Here is a 14014-nt window from a genome sequence, read left to right as displayed (position 1 = left end):
GAACAGGAAAAACCCTTTGAGAGCACCAGAGTTATGAGCTATGCAGGATTAAAGATGGCCACAAACTCTGACATTCCTTCCACTGCAAGGTGGGTCTACATCCCTCCCCTGCAAGCTGGGTGGGCTGTGAGACTGCTTTATCCAATAGCATATGGCAGAAGTGATGCTGTACCCCTTTCCAGGCCTGGCCTCAAGGGGTTGGCACTCTCATTTCTTGTCTCTAGAAACGTCTGGTCTTGGAGTGCTCGCTGTGGGAGAAATCAGCCAAACATTAGAAATCAAGCTACCCTGGGACCACCAGGCTGTGAGAAGCTCAAGCGATGGGGGGAGACCCTAGAGAATAAGATGAGGCAGGAAAGACGGGAGGAGCAAGATGCACACGGGCCATCTTAGAAGTAGATCCCCCAGGCCCAGCCAACACCACGTGAATCAGAGACAAGAGCCCAGCCAAGCCCCTGTCTTAGATTCGTGACCCACAAAACTGTGAGGAAGACAGAATGGTTATTTTTAAGCCACTGAGTTTTGGAGTAGTATGTTATGCAGCAATAGCAAATAGGAGCATAAGGCAAGGTAGGCAAGTTCTTGAGAAGAGGAGACGCCCTCACAAAGACAAAGAGAACTGGCCCAGAGTGGGGAGGGGTGCCACGCCAGAAGCAAAGCAAAGAGTTCTAAACAGACTACACCCAAACAGGTCATGGGTGTTGAGAATTCTAATCATGTGGGTGTAGTGCATCAGCTCGGTCTCAAGTACCAACTCAAGGCGAATGGGGGCAGAACAGGCCTCAAAGAGCCATTTAGGGGAATTATACTACTTGCTCCTCCCTCCCAAGTGCCCAGAAAAGGGATAACCTCATTAATTGCACACATATCAATGACAGTCCCCTCTCCATCCCCATTGCCAGAAAGGCAATTCTGCTAGGACCACCCACTCCCCTTGACCACACCCCTTCTATTAATCCCACTTCCCAGCAGCCTCCAACAAAGCCAGTCAAGGACACACAAGTGGCACTTTCAGGTAGCCCCTCCTCAAGCATTTCTCCCATCACCCTTTCCAACAGCCCCAGACTTCCACTGTGGCTCCAGGTGGTCCCCAGGAGGTCAACTCCATACTCTATGAAACACATGACCTAAACCGAGTCATGCAGTCCATCCCATATTGGTTCATGGGTAGACATGTGACCTAAGCTGGCCCAATCAAAGTGTCCTTCAGGACTTCTGCTTGAAATGCAAAGACAAAGACTTGCTCTCCTTCTTGGGATGGTGAACTGTGAAGACTGCAAACATCGTGGCCATCCTGCAGAAGGCCTGCCTGAGGACAAGGCTGACATGCACGTAGACAAGCAGGCTCAAAGAATCCCAGAGAAATAATCATAGCAGTGATGACAGAGGGAATCTAGCCCAAGCTGAACCTGAGCTCATCATACCTCCACATTCTTCAATCATAAAGCCATAAGCCCTGTTTCACTGAAGACAGCTGAGCTGGGCTGGGCCTACGGGAAGAGATGCAGCTAGTAAGGAAGATCCTGAAAGGCGGGGCAGGGAGGGAACAGAGACAGGGAATAAAGGGACAATCTTCCCTCTATTAGATCCTTAACAACAAGTTAAAAGAAATAAACTAAATATAAATTTAAAATAAAGTTCCAGTCATTAAAGAGGAAAGGAGTGAAAATAAAAGCTAAATCTAATTAAGTCAATAGGCAAGACATGGAAGCAACCTAGATGTCCACTGATAGATGAATGCATAAAGAAGAGATGGTATATAGACACAAGAGAATACTATTCAGCCATTAAAAAGAAAAAAGAAGAAGGAAAGCCTGCCATTTGCAAGAACATGGATGAAACTTGAGGACTTTGAGTTAGACAGAGAAAGACAAATACTATATAATTTCACATACACGCAGAATCTAAAAAGCCCATCTCACAGACTCAGAGCACACACTGGTGGTTGCCAGAGCGAGGGGGTGGAGAGTGGGTGAAATGGGTGAAGGTGGCCAAAAGGTTCAAACCTCCAGTTGTAAGATAAATAAATTCTGGGATATAAGGTATGGCATAGTGACCAAAGTTAACAATACTGCAGCACATGTTTGAAAGTTACTAGGAGAGCAGATCTTAAAAGCACTCATCACAAGAAAAGTAAAACTGTAACTATGTGAGGTGATAAACTAACTGAACTTAACATTGGTAATCATTTTACAATATACCCATATATCAAACCATCATGTTGTATAACTAAAACTAATAGGGTATTACATGTTAATTGTATTAGAAAACTAGAAAAAACATTTTAAATATTTTCAAAAAGGAAATTAAACTACTTTAAGTCTTAAAATTGCTGAAGTGGCCCTGAGAATCTTAAAATAAAGAAAATGTATTTATTAGCAGTTGGTTTCTGTTCCATCATCCTTTCAGCTCTCAGAGGGCTCTCCATACTGGAGCCGGAAACCAAAAACTCAAAATTAAGCAAAACACAGCAAGCTTGTAAAACATGCTCTCTGCATCGTGTTCCACCAAAGACCATAAAAGAGGTAAAGAGCTGAAGGAGCAAGAGAGGCACTGCTGTTTCACTGAAGTGAAAGTGTTTCTGAAAGTTCAAAGGATTTGGAAATAAATTTTGATTAAAACTCTTCATATAAATCACATCAATTTTTATCAAAAACGATCAGATGGATCATATCTCCACAAACTTAAATTGTGGCCCATTATAAAATTTTAGTGTTTATAGTACATTATTTCAGGCACTTCAGAGAATTATCTGTATAAAATACAGATCATTTCAAAAAGTAAAAGAACACAAAACATCTAACAATACACAAAACACTCTTCTTTAAGTACTCAGATGAAAGCTGTTTTGTTTTCACTTGAGCATTCCTTAACAACCACTAGTGTTTTCCCATTTAAAGTGCCTTCATTTATGCTTTTATCATATTCCTGTGCTCATCCTTTCAAGGGGCTTCAGTACATTCTAAAATATGTCTGAGATTACTCAGAAATGGGATGATTCTACAAATATCAAGCAGAGAAGACAATGACGACAGCATTTAATCCTCAGCTCAGCAAAGAAAAATAATTATTCAGAGGACCTGACTTAATTACTAATTTTGGGAAGAAACATGTTTGCAGCAAAGCCATGCCGAAGGATCCCAGCGGACACAGGGTGGGAAAAAATACTGGAGACCACCACGACCAGAATTGTGAATGGTGCTCTAAATCTGGATTATTTCCAGAAGACCCAAATACATTCTACTCTACCAGGACCCAAGTAGAGAGTGGGATTTGATTTAAGGCAGGGGTATCTTGATCACGGCAAACGGACACTTCACACAGGTAAGAAGAGAATTAAGAAGAAATGCTGGAGAGAGACAGGAGTATCACTCTTCTAAACCTAAGTGAATCTGATGAATTGACAATCCTCAATGTGGGGCTTTGCTACAGAGCTTCAAAATCAGGCAGTAACTTCTATTCCTTTAGGCTGAAAACAGGTCCAGTAAATACAGGATCAAGCTTTATTTCTTCCAGAGAAAGTCAAAGTATAGGAGATACTACAGAGGTAACTATCCAGAACTCTTAGACGTCTACAAAAGGGTATGATGGCAGCAAAAGAAACTGCAGTTAGATACTGAGACATTCTACTAAGGAAAGTCTCACACTAAGACGTATTACCAAAGGAAGCTAAACACTCTAATAGCTGTGAAGAAAAAGGCAAAACGTGATGGTTTTAAAAGCAATCTGCCCCCAGAAACATGAAAACAGATTAGAAATGAATGCCCCTTTAAACAGACTCATAATTTCAGATTCATAATTCTCCCATAAACCAGGACCACTATTCCAAGGCACTTTCAAGACTAAACAGTCAAACTAAGTTGGCATTCCCGCCAATAAGTAGTTAAGCAAAGACGGATACCTTCACTGCCCAATATGACAACCATTAAGCACACATGGGTATTGGGTATTTGAAATGTGCCGGGTCCAAATTGAGATAGGCTATATGTATAAACTACACACCAAGATTTAGAAGACTTTAGCACCAAAAAAGAATGAAAAGTATCTCAATCAACTTTTTATATTGATTGTGAGGTGAAATCATACTATTTTGGGGTGCCTGGGTGGCTCAGTGGGATAAGCGTCTGCCTTCAGCTCAGGTCATGATCCCAGCGTCCTGGGATAGAGCCCCGCATTGGGCTTCCTGCTCAGCAGAGGCTCTGCTTCTCCCTCTCCCTCTGCTCCTCCCCCCTGCTTATGCTCTCTCACACACGCTCTGTCAAATAAACAAAAAAAACTTGAGAGAGAGAGAAAGAAAGAAAGAAAGAAAGAGAAAGAAAGAAAGAAAGAAAGAAAGAAAGAAAGAAAGAAAGAAAGAAAGAAAGAAAGAAAGAAATCAATCCATACTATTTTGGATATATTTGGGTTAAATAAAATATACTTTTAAAACTAATTTCACTTGTTTCTTTTTACTTTTTTTAATATGGCTACTAGAAACTGATGGCGACACGTGGCTCACATTTGCGGCTTGCATTGTATGTCTCTGTCGGACATGATAAGCAAGCAAAACAAAACAGCACTGTATCAAACACACTTCTGGCTTGCTAAACGTTTCACATGTGAACAGAAGAATGAAGAAGGGTAAACAGTATTGGGGCATTCAGAGGACTCCTACCACAGCAGGAGAACATACCACAAGTATGTTGTTTTAAGGAAATAATAAGCACAAACAACAAAGTTTCTGGAAAAGGAGATGCTATAATTGCAGATTCTCTTTTCCCCCTTCTGGAAGTATCCCAGAGACCCTCCTCTTGGGGCGGCTCGCCCTCCTGCCTACCTTTGATGAGCTCCGGCCTGTATGTCTTCCGCAGCTGCTCCAGGAAGCTGTTGTAGAAGCTCTCTGCCTGCTCTGTGGGCATGGCCAAGTGGAAGTCAGGCTTGTTGCCCTTGAGGACGCACTGGAGGGTGAACTGGCTGATGCACAGCACCTCGTACTGTTTGTCCATCACACTCTTTGCCCAGTGTTTCCCGCTCTCATCCTCAAACACACGCAGGTTTAAAATCTTTCTGACCCTGTGAGGAAAACAGTGGTGAGAGCTACCTGAAGAATCATAAGCCCCCCAACACACTCCATACCTCCAAAGTGTCACCAGCATCCTGTCAAATAAGGACAGAATGTTGACATAATAGTATATGTATTACATATATATAAGGACATAAGGAGCAAGGTATTTGGGTCTTGGGCAAGTTATTTATCCACTCTAGGCCTCAATTTCCTCATCTGTAATGTGAGATAGTAACAGACCTACCTCGCAGGGCTGTTTGGGATTCCTTTTTTTTTTTTTTTTTTGGCCCGTCCCCCCAGCAGCTACCCACGGGAACCAGAGCTAAGAACAACCACTCACTAACTGCTCCTTCACATTGGTGGACGTGTCAAGACATGGGTCCAATTCTAATTGTTTTTATAGAAGAATTCAATCTTTACACTGGAATAATGATACCCCATTTTTACATCCTTTTTTGGAGCTACTGAAGATGAACCACTGGGCAAACACCCTGGAGAAAACTCACGGTTACTGCAAATATGCAAAAAGACCTGGTGAAAGCCTCCCTGACAACTGTGTCACGTGCCTCTTGAGCCCCAGGAGGGCTTCCTTATAAATGTGGATGACAAAGAGCAGCCGCTTTGGTAAGGAAGAGGACCAGGGAACATTTATTCCTTAGTGGGAATTAAGTTCCAAGTCTGATTTCAACCTAATACAAAGGGATATTTGGGTAGATTTACACCCAGGTATGGGCACCAACAGGCAGAATAAAAAGACCCACACACATCTGAAGCAAATGTGCCAAGTAGCCCTGGGGGGATGGGGGGCAAACATGGGGATGGGGGAGGCGGCCTGTACTTAGCCAGTCAGGAAACAGCAAGGACAAACTCCTCACTTTAGCAAAAATAACACCAACTTCCAAGTCAGAGAGCCTGGATTCTAACTTGAATTCAGGTTTTCTGCTACATACATGTTCATGATCTTAGGCAAGTAATTTAACTGTCTGAGCTCCAGATCCTATGCATACAATGAACAACTGAGCATTTTTTAAATGCATAAATGGTGCCCAGTTCATACTGCTCAAACTGGAAAGAGAAATCATTCATAAGAAAAGAAGTTCGGTTTTGCATTAAGAGAACAGTTCGTGGAAAAAGGAGCAAAGAGGGACCAAGGCCTTGGGTTCCAGCTCTGCTACTGACTTAGTGGGCGTCACCTGACAAATTACTCTTCCTTGGTCTCCTCATCTGAAACACGGGAGATAACCATATTACATCAAATGGGACACAAATAAAAGTAACAGGGGTTCACTTCATAGGAACAAAATACTATCGAAGTTCCCAGTGTATGTATATATATAATTTAGATAGGTCAGTAGGTAGGTAGGTAGATAGAGATATATAGATAGAGATATAACCACTACATATCCCATTCAAATAGCAATGACTTAGAAATCTGCCTCTTACATGTGCTCCAGTTCCTTCTGTGTATCTTCCAGAGAAATACCAAGCAACACACAGATGCCCCGTCCAATAGCACTTATCTGCTCTCCTCCAACTAGAAAGGAAATAGTAAGGAAAAAAGACTCAGAACCAAACAGGTAACATGCCACACTTTTAAGTAACCAGAGGAATGTTTAAACATCACACATACTTCTCGTAACTTCTCTGACAAAATCAGTAGGTATTCAAAAATGAGTTTTATAGGGGCACCTGGGTGGCTCAGTTGATTAAGCATCTGCCTTCAGCTCAGGTCATGATTCCCAGAATCCCGGGATCAAGCCCCACATCAGACTCCCTGCTCAGTGGGGTGTCTGCTTCTCCCTCTGCCCCTCATCCACCCCACTCATGCTCTCACTCTCTCTCTCAAATAAACAAAATCTTTAAAAAAAAAAAATGAGTTTCAAAAATGCAGTAAGACTATCAAGATTTATGTCCATTCTGACCTTTTATCTGGAATGAATGAGTTCTTAAATGAACAACCATTAAGCCAAATTTTAGGGCCATATTTTCATCTGTTACCTTGGGTAAAGCACCTCAAACTTTCCATGACAGACTTTGCCCATTTGTAAAAACAGAACAGAGTTTTCCTCCCCAGAGAATCCAGCTCAGCTGTATGTATTCTCTGAAAGGAGATGCCTGCTTTTCTTGGGAATCAGCAAATATGGTAACACAATATAGAGATAGCACAAAATAATAAACACTTATGTCAGAAAAGCAAAGAAATAATTTTTCTACTAAGAAAAGAAATATATTATACATAAAAACCACAGTTTAAAGGGTAAGCTTCAGGGTGCCTGAGGGATACAGTCAGTTGACATCCGGCTCAGGATTGTGGGATCAAGCCCTGTGTCAGGTTCCAGAGCTCGAGATTCTCTCTCCCTCTTCCTCGGCCCCTCCCCCTTCTCTAAAATAAACAAATAAATCTTTTTAAATAAAAAAATAATTAAATAAATACAAGTTAAGCTTCAACTCAGCAAACTTCTATCATTTCCCATTTCGGTACCAAACTTTGTAAGCCAATGACCTCCAAATCCCTTTCAATCATTCACCTCATACACAAAAAAACAAATCTCTGAATAAAAATGTCAAAAGTTTGTGTATGTTTTTACAGCCAAATATAGGCTTTACTACCATGAGGCAGTATCTCAGTCCTGGCACAGTTCTTAGGCCAAGATCCATCATTATCATGGTGAACCTAAATCCATATTTCAAATGTTAAATCTTCATAACACAAAATTTTTGGCCAACTTTTTGCCAAATCTCATTAGATTACTGACATCTTGTTATTTTACCATCTATTAACCTAATGCTCCAATCAGGAGAAGGGTAGACGCTGCCATTTTCCTGTTTGCTTCTGCTGGATAATAGTATCTATAAATATACCTGACAAGACATCATAAACTGGAACGTGTTGTCATATCCTGCAAGCTGAGGAAAGAATGAACCCCCCCCCTTCCTTCACCTGACAAGGGACCACCTGACCTGCAGACCCTATGGGAGTATCAGCATCAAAACATTCCAACCCAAATATCAGTAAAGCTTAATTTCTCTTCTTGTTATACTAAAAAGTATTTTCTTCTGTGCTGCTTTGCTTATAATGGACTATGAGTGATTTACTGTTCTTTGAGCCAATGACTCAGAAGCTAAAACAGAAATAATCTATCCTGAAATAAGCAATAAACAATTAGGGTGTTTGCCTTGTTTGTGTTGCTTTAGAAAAAGCTTCTGGCTTTATTTGTTCTTTAAAGAAGTTACTATTATTTTCTTATAGTATCAATATATTTTTTTAAATTTTCCCCATAGTATGTTTTAAAAGCTTAAATATAATGGCTATTGAGTTATAGCCACCATTAAATTAATGCATAAGCATTATAGAAAATTTGGAAAATATAAGAAACAGGAAGGAAGAAAAGAATACCCAAAGACAAACACTTCAATATTTCAATGATTTCCTTTTGATATTTTCTCCATCCACAGGTTTTACTTTATATTTTCAACCACTGTAATAATATTGTATATAAATTTTTGTGTCCCATCTTTTCTCTTAACAGTGCATAAGGATTTTGTCATGTTATAAGCTTTTCCTAAACATCTTTTAACAGTTACATCCCATCAAGTGGAATAGCTGCATTCCATCCAATGGACTGACTAACCATCCCGTTTGGCTGGATGTAGAATTTGTTTCAAAATTCTCACTTCAATAAATAACACTGTAGGGAAAATTTTTGTATACTAGACTTTAGACTTTACATTTTAGAGCAGTTTTAAGTTCACAGCAAAACTGAGCAAAGATACGGAGATTCAGGGTGCCTGGGTGGCTTAGTCAGTTAAGTATCTGACTCTTGATTTGGGCTCAGGTCAAGATCTTGGGGTCGTGAGATCGAGCCCTACATCAGGCTCTGTGCTGAGCATGGAACCTGCTTAAGATTCTCTCTCTCCCTCTGCCCCACAACACCTCTTAAAAAAAAGAAAAAGGTACTATACTCACTGCCCCCATACATGCATAGCTTCCCCATTGTCAACATCCCCCACCACAGGGGTACATTTGTTACAACTGATGAACCTGCACCAACATTTCATTATCACTCAAAGTCCATAGTTTATTAGGGTTCACTCTTTGTCTTGTACATTCTATAGGTTTGGACAAATATACAATAACATGTATCCACCATTACGGTATCATACAGAGTAGTTTCACTGCCCTAAGAATCCTCCCTGCTCTGCCTATTCATCCCTCTATTTTCTTGTAATTAGTATTCTCTTCTTAGAATAGATTCTGAAAAGTAGAATCACTATTCAAAATGATTCAAATCACTACCTTCAGAGTTTTATGCTTCCCCCTCTCCCTCAGCCACTCTCGTGCTCTCTCTCTCTCAAATAAATAAATAAAATCTTCAAAAAAATATTTTTTTAAAGGGGGGGCGCCAGGGTGGCTCAGTCAGTTAAGCATCTGCCTTCGGCTCAGGTCACGGTCCCAGAGGGGCTCCTTGCTCAGCGGGAAGCCTGCTTCTCCCTCTGCCGCTCTTTCATACTCCCTCTCTCGCAAAAAAATAAAATCTTTTAAAAAGTTTTTTGAAGAGTTTCAACATTTTTATAATGTATCTTAATAAGAAACAAATTATGACCCAAAGCCTATATATAACATAGTCTGCTCTCTTATTTTGGAGTAGTTTTGCTCCCCCCTCCAGGGATAAGTAGAAACTAGGAGTTCCAAAGCATTCTTTTATTATAGACAAATGGATTTCCAAGAGAAAAAACTTGAGAATCACCATTTTAGACAACAGATCACAGGGCCAGAAAAGACCTGAGATATTTGGTCAATCTCCCATGTATACTGGCACCACCTCTTCTTCAAGAATTCACAACTGGGGGGGCACCTGGGTGGCACAGCGGTTAAGCATCTGCCTTCGGCTCAGGGCGTGATCCCGGCATCATGGGATCGAGCCCCACATCAGGCTCCTCCGCTATGAGCCTGCTTCTTCCTCTCCCACTCCCCCTGCTTGTGTTCCCTCTCTCGCTGGCTGTCTCTCTCTGTCAAATAAATAAATAAAATCTTTAAAAAAAAAAAAAAAAGAATTCACAACTGGGGCACCTGGGTGGCTCAGTCGGTTAAGTGTCTGCCCTTGGCTCAGGTCATGATCCCAGGGTCCTGGGATCGAACCCCTCATCGGGCTCCCTGCTCAGCAGGGAGTCTGCTTCTCCTCCCTCTCCCTCCTCCTCTCTACTCATGCTCTGTCCCTCTCTCTCCCTCCCCCAAATAAATAAATAAAATATTTAAGGAAAAAAAAAGAATTCACAACCTCTCAAATCAACTCATTCATGCCCATTTTAGATCCTCTTCCCAACGTTCTACGATTCTATTCAGATTTGAGCTGCTGAAGCTGACTGATGGGACATGGGAGTTACCACACTTTGCCGCCTGTGTAACCAAATGAGTATGTCTGAAATGTTCCATAATAAAGCTTTTAAAATTAGATTATTACAATAACCATGCTAAGGCATCAAAATGTGCTTGACCAATCTCATTAAGTGAGTCTGCCACATAATAAGATATGACTCCTAATATTGTACTCGGACCCAACCATAAAATCGGAAGTGACATCTTAGAACCCCCGTAATAAAGTGCCATTCGTGTACAGCCATGTTTCACTGAAGCCAGTCACATTCTTAAGGAATCAGAAAATCTTTCCATTACAGTTCAACCAGAAGTCCTGGCTAACCTGAAGGTCCCTCCAGCACTGACAGAGAATTCCATTTTATTTAACAATTTCCCACAATTAATACCCTTCTCTTTTTTTAAATACCCTAATCTTTTTTTTTTTTTAAAGATTTTATTTATTTATTTGACAGGGACAGCCAGCAGAGAGGGAACACAAGCAGGGGGAATGAAGCAGGCTCATAGCGGAGGAGCCCGATGTGGGACTCGATCCCAGAACGCCGGGATCACGCCCTGAGCCGAAGGCAGAAGCTTAACGACTGCGCTACCCAGGCGCCCCTACCCTAATCTTTTTTAATATGCAGGTCTGTTTGTTGGTTTTTAACTAAGAGCACCCAATTTAAATAGTAAACTAAAATCACTCAAACTATTCAGCAAATCTCACAAAATACATGTCCCCAATATTCCAGATCAGCAGAATGAAGAGTGCAAGAGAAGATTAGAACTTAAATTCCTCAAAGTTCACTCACTGTTGGTGATGACCACATAGAGCAGAATAAAAAGCAAAAAAAATCTTTTCATCTCTGAATTTCCCCAGTTTTAGTTCATTTAAATATTAACTGAAAGGACAAAAAAACCTTTGTCTTAAAGCCCATAAATCCCAAAGCTGTTCTGTTCCGTATTACTCCAAGACCATATCCAAAATCAGTTAACAGAACAGCTTAGAAATCATTAGGCAGCATTGAAAAGTACACTCTCAGATGTAAATATATGGTTTTGCTGGATTTGGTTGTTTCTTTAGGGGATTTTGTTGCTTTGTTTTTAAATTTATACTTTTGTGGGCACAAGAACACACACTTGGTGCAGACTGGCTGAAGAAAAGGATATCTGGAATTACTTGGACTGAAACAATACTATTAAGTCTGGGAAAAAAACAGAAGGCTAGAAGGCAATCTAAAATTAGTCATTAAAATTTTTTTTAACATCTTTTTATCTCGGTTTGACTTTTTAAAACGACTACCTTATATACAATAATCATCTGGATCTCTGACGTTCGAACTAGGCTATAGTGATCCAGCAATGACTAATGGCTGGGTGCCTTGGTCCACAAGAAACTGGTGGCAAAGAGAAATATCTCATCCAGAATTCTTTAGACTCCATCCCTGCAGGGTTAGAGAAGTGAGAAAGAAAGGTGTCCTGGGGGCGGGGATCATTCTGTATCTAGTCTGGGCGCTGGTCACGTGGGTGTGCATAACTGTCAGAACTCATCCATATGAACAACTCTTCATATCTGTGCATTTTATTGGCAGTCAAGCTCCATAAAAACTGGGACATGTAGACAATGGGCAAAAATGGGAAATTTAAAACAGAACGTTGTAAGGGGGGGAGGAGGGGTCCCTGCTCCGGAAATGCTGCCTACGTGTTGTTTGTGCAACATTCCACCGAAGAATGGGCCATGGGGATGCTCGGAGGTTCTACCACCCGGTACTCGGGACCAAAAAAAAACAAACAAAACAAACAAAAAAGACGATAATAAGGCGCGTTTATCGTGAACCCAAAGCAGAACCCTGCAGCGAGGGCCGCGCTGGGGCCCGCGGGGCACGTGGACTGCTGCTCTGAGGCCGCGGCGACGCCCAGAGCCAACCGGGGGACTCCGGGCTGCAGGGGCCGAGCTCGCCAGGGCCCGCAGCGGCCGTAGCCGCCCCGGGGACGGCCCAAGGGAACCCTCGCGGGGGCGGCCGGGGAGTGCCGGGCGCGGGGTCAGGGGTGGTTCCTCCCGGGCCCGGCCCCGGCCCCGCCCGACTGACCTGTGACGCTGGCCCGGGTGACGCGCTGCACCACGGCTTTCATGGCGGCGGCTGGGGCGAGTGGGGCGGCGCCGCGCTCCTTCCGGCCTCGCGACTCTGCGGGCGCCTCGGCGGCCGGCGCCCTCTGCGGGTGACACCAGGAAGCGCGCCGAACGGCCCGGTCGGACCCGGTTGGCAGTGACACGCCCACGTCGGACACGCCCACCCACAGGTCGGCCCCGCCCGTCGGTCACGCCCACTTGGTGGTAGGTCCCGCCCCTTCCTCGGTCCCGTCCCAGCCACAGGTGGGCCCAACCCCCACCAGATCCAGAAACTCCCCCACCCCTCCACCCCCGCCCCCTACGCAGACTCAACTCATGCCCAAACCAGAGTTTCTGCACCTGATGTTTCTCACATCCCCGACCTAAAATCCAATAGTCCCTAAATCCCAGCTTTGTCCTGAATCCTAATCCTACGTTCCTCGTTCCACCCTTCCACCCCTTTGTCCCGACGCTCCGAAATTCCTTTTCCCTTGTCTTCCTGCCTCAGTGGCTTCTCAGAAACTAGACAGAACAGAATCTGCTGCCTAAAATAGCCATTTAACTACGGGATGTATTTATATGACTTAGCCATGCCATGGCAGAGCGGAGTAATGAGCCTGTAATTCTGATTCCTCTAATACTAATATTTAGCAGCTCCCCCCACCCAGGATTGTTAGAAGATTTAAATAAAATAGGCAGTGTAAAAATCACTCGAATGCGGCAAAGGACTGTACCGGTATTACCCTAACAAATTATTATCACTGATAAAAATAAGCCCCTTTCATGGGTGCCTGGGTGGCTCAGTGGGTTAAGTGTCTGCCTTCTGCTAAGGTCATGATCTCAAGGTCCTGGGATCAAGCCCCAAGTCAGCAGGGAGTCTGCTACTCCCTCTCCCTCTGCCTCTCCCCTCCTCTCTCCTCATGCTCTTTCTCGGTCTCAAATAAATCTTAAGATAAATAAATAAATAAAATTAAAAAATAAGCCCCTTTCAGTGTGCCTTCTTCTCAAAACCCTCTAATAGTATTAGAGGGTGTAGAATGATGACATTCAGAACACTCTATCCCAAAATATGGCAACTCGGCATATTGAATACTGTAAACTAACGGAGCGTGAGTAAACAGCAGGATCAGGAAAGTCACTCTGAACTTCCCCCCACCCTTCTCCCCTGAAACAAGTCATAAATCCTTGTGTGAGAGGTGCCCTCCCAACACCTTGATCTGCAAAAACAAAGGGATAGTAAGAACAAACAGGCCTTGCTAAATTTCCGCCAGTTTACTGTGCTTACCTCATACTCCTTGACCTATTATATTCCTCCATGATGTTCACTCTTCATTAAAAATAGCATAAGAATACACAAGTCTGTTTCTTTGAGTCTTCATTTTCTTGTGCACCCCTGTCCTGTAAAACTTAATTAGGTTTGTGTACTTTTCTCCTGTTAATCTGTCTTTGTCAGCTTAATTGTCAGACCCAACCAGAGACCCTAAGAGTGAGAAAAACTTAAAATTTG

General features: G+C 42.7%; 1 protein-coding gene across 3 annotated transcripts in view; it reads right to left on the bottom strand.

The window, feature by feature from the left end:
* DTD1 (D-aminoacyl-tRNA deacylase 1) overlaps positions 1–12661 on the bottom strand; it is a 184764-nt gene extending 172103 nt beyond the window's left edge. The window contains exons 1-3 of one of the 3 annotated variants that reach the window (XM_026502961.4): positions 12488–12661; positions 6488–6578; positions 4817–5052 (exon numbers count right to left, since the gene is read on the bottom strand). In XM_026502961.4, the coding sequence (XP_026358746.1) occupies positions 4817–5052; positions 6488–6578; positions 12488–12530 (370 nt within the window). In that variant the 5' untranslated portion in view covers positions 12531–12661. The remainder of the gene's footprint in view (positions 1–4816; positions 5053–6487; positions 6579–12487) is intronic. The other 2 variants (XM_057312690.1, XM_026502965.4) reach the window with 2 other exon arrangements.
* Positions 12662–14014: the final 1353 nt, after the last annotated feature.

This window comes from Ursus arctos, unplaced genomic scaffold (genome assembly GCF_023065955.2).
Source record: "Ursus arctos isolate Adak ecotype North America unplaced genomic scaffold, UrsArc2.0 scaffold_16, whole genome shotgun sequence".
Taxonomy (NCBI): domain Eukaryota; kingdom Metazoa; phylum Chordata; class Mammalia; order Carnivora; family Ursidae; genus Ursus; species Ursus arctos.
The sequence above is the reverse complement of the archived record's forward strand: the minus strand, read 5'-3'. Positions and strand labels throughout refer to the sequence as shown.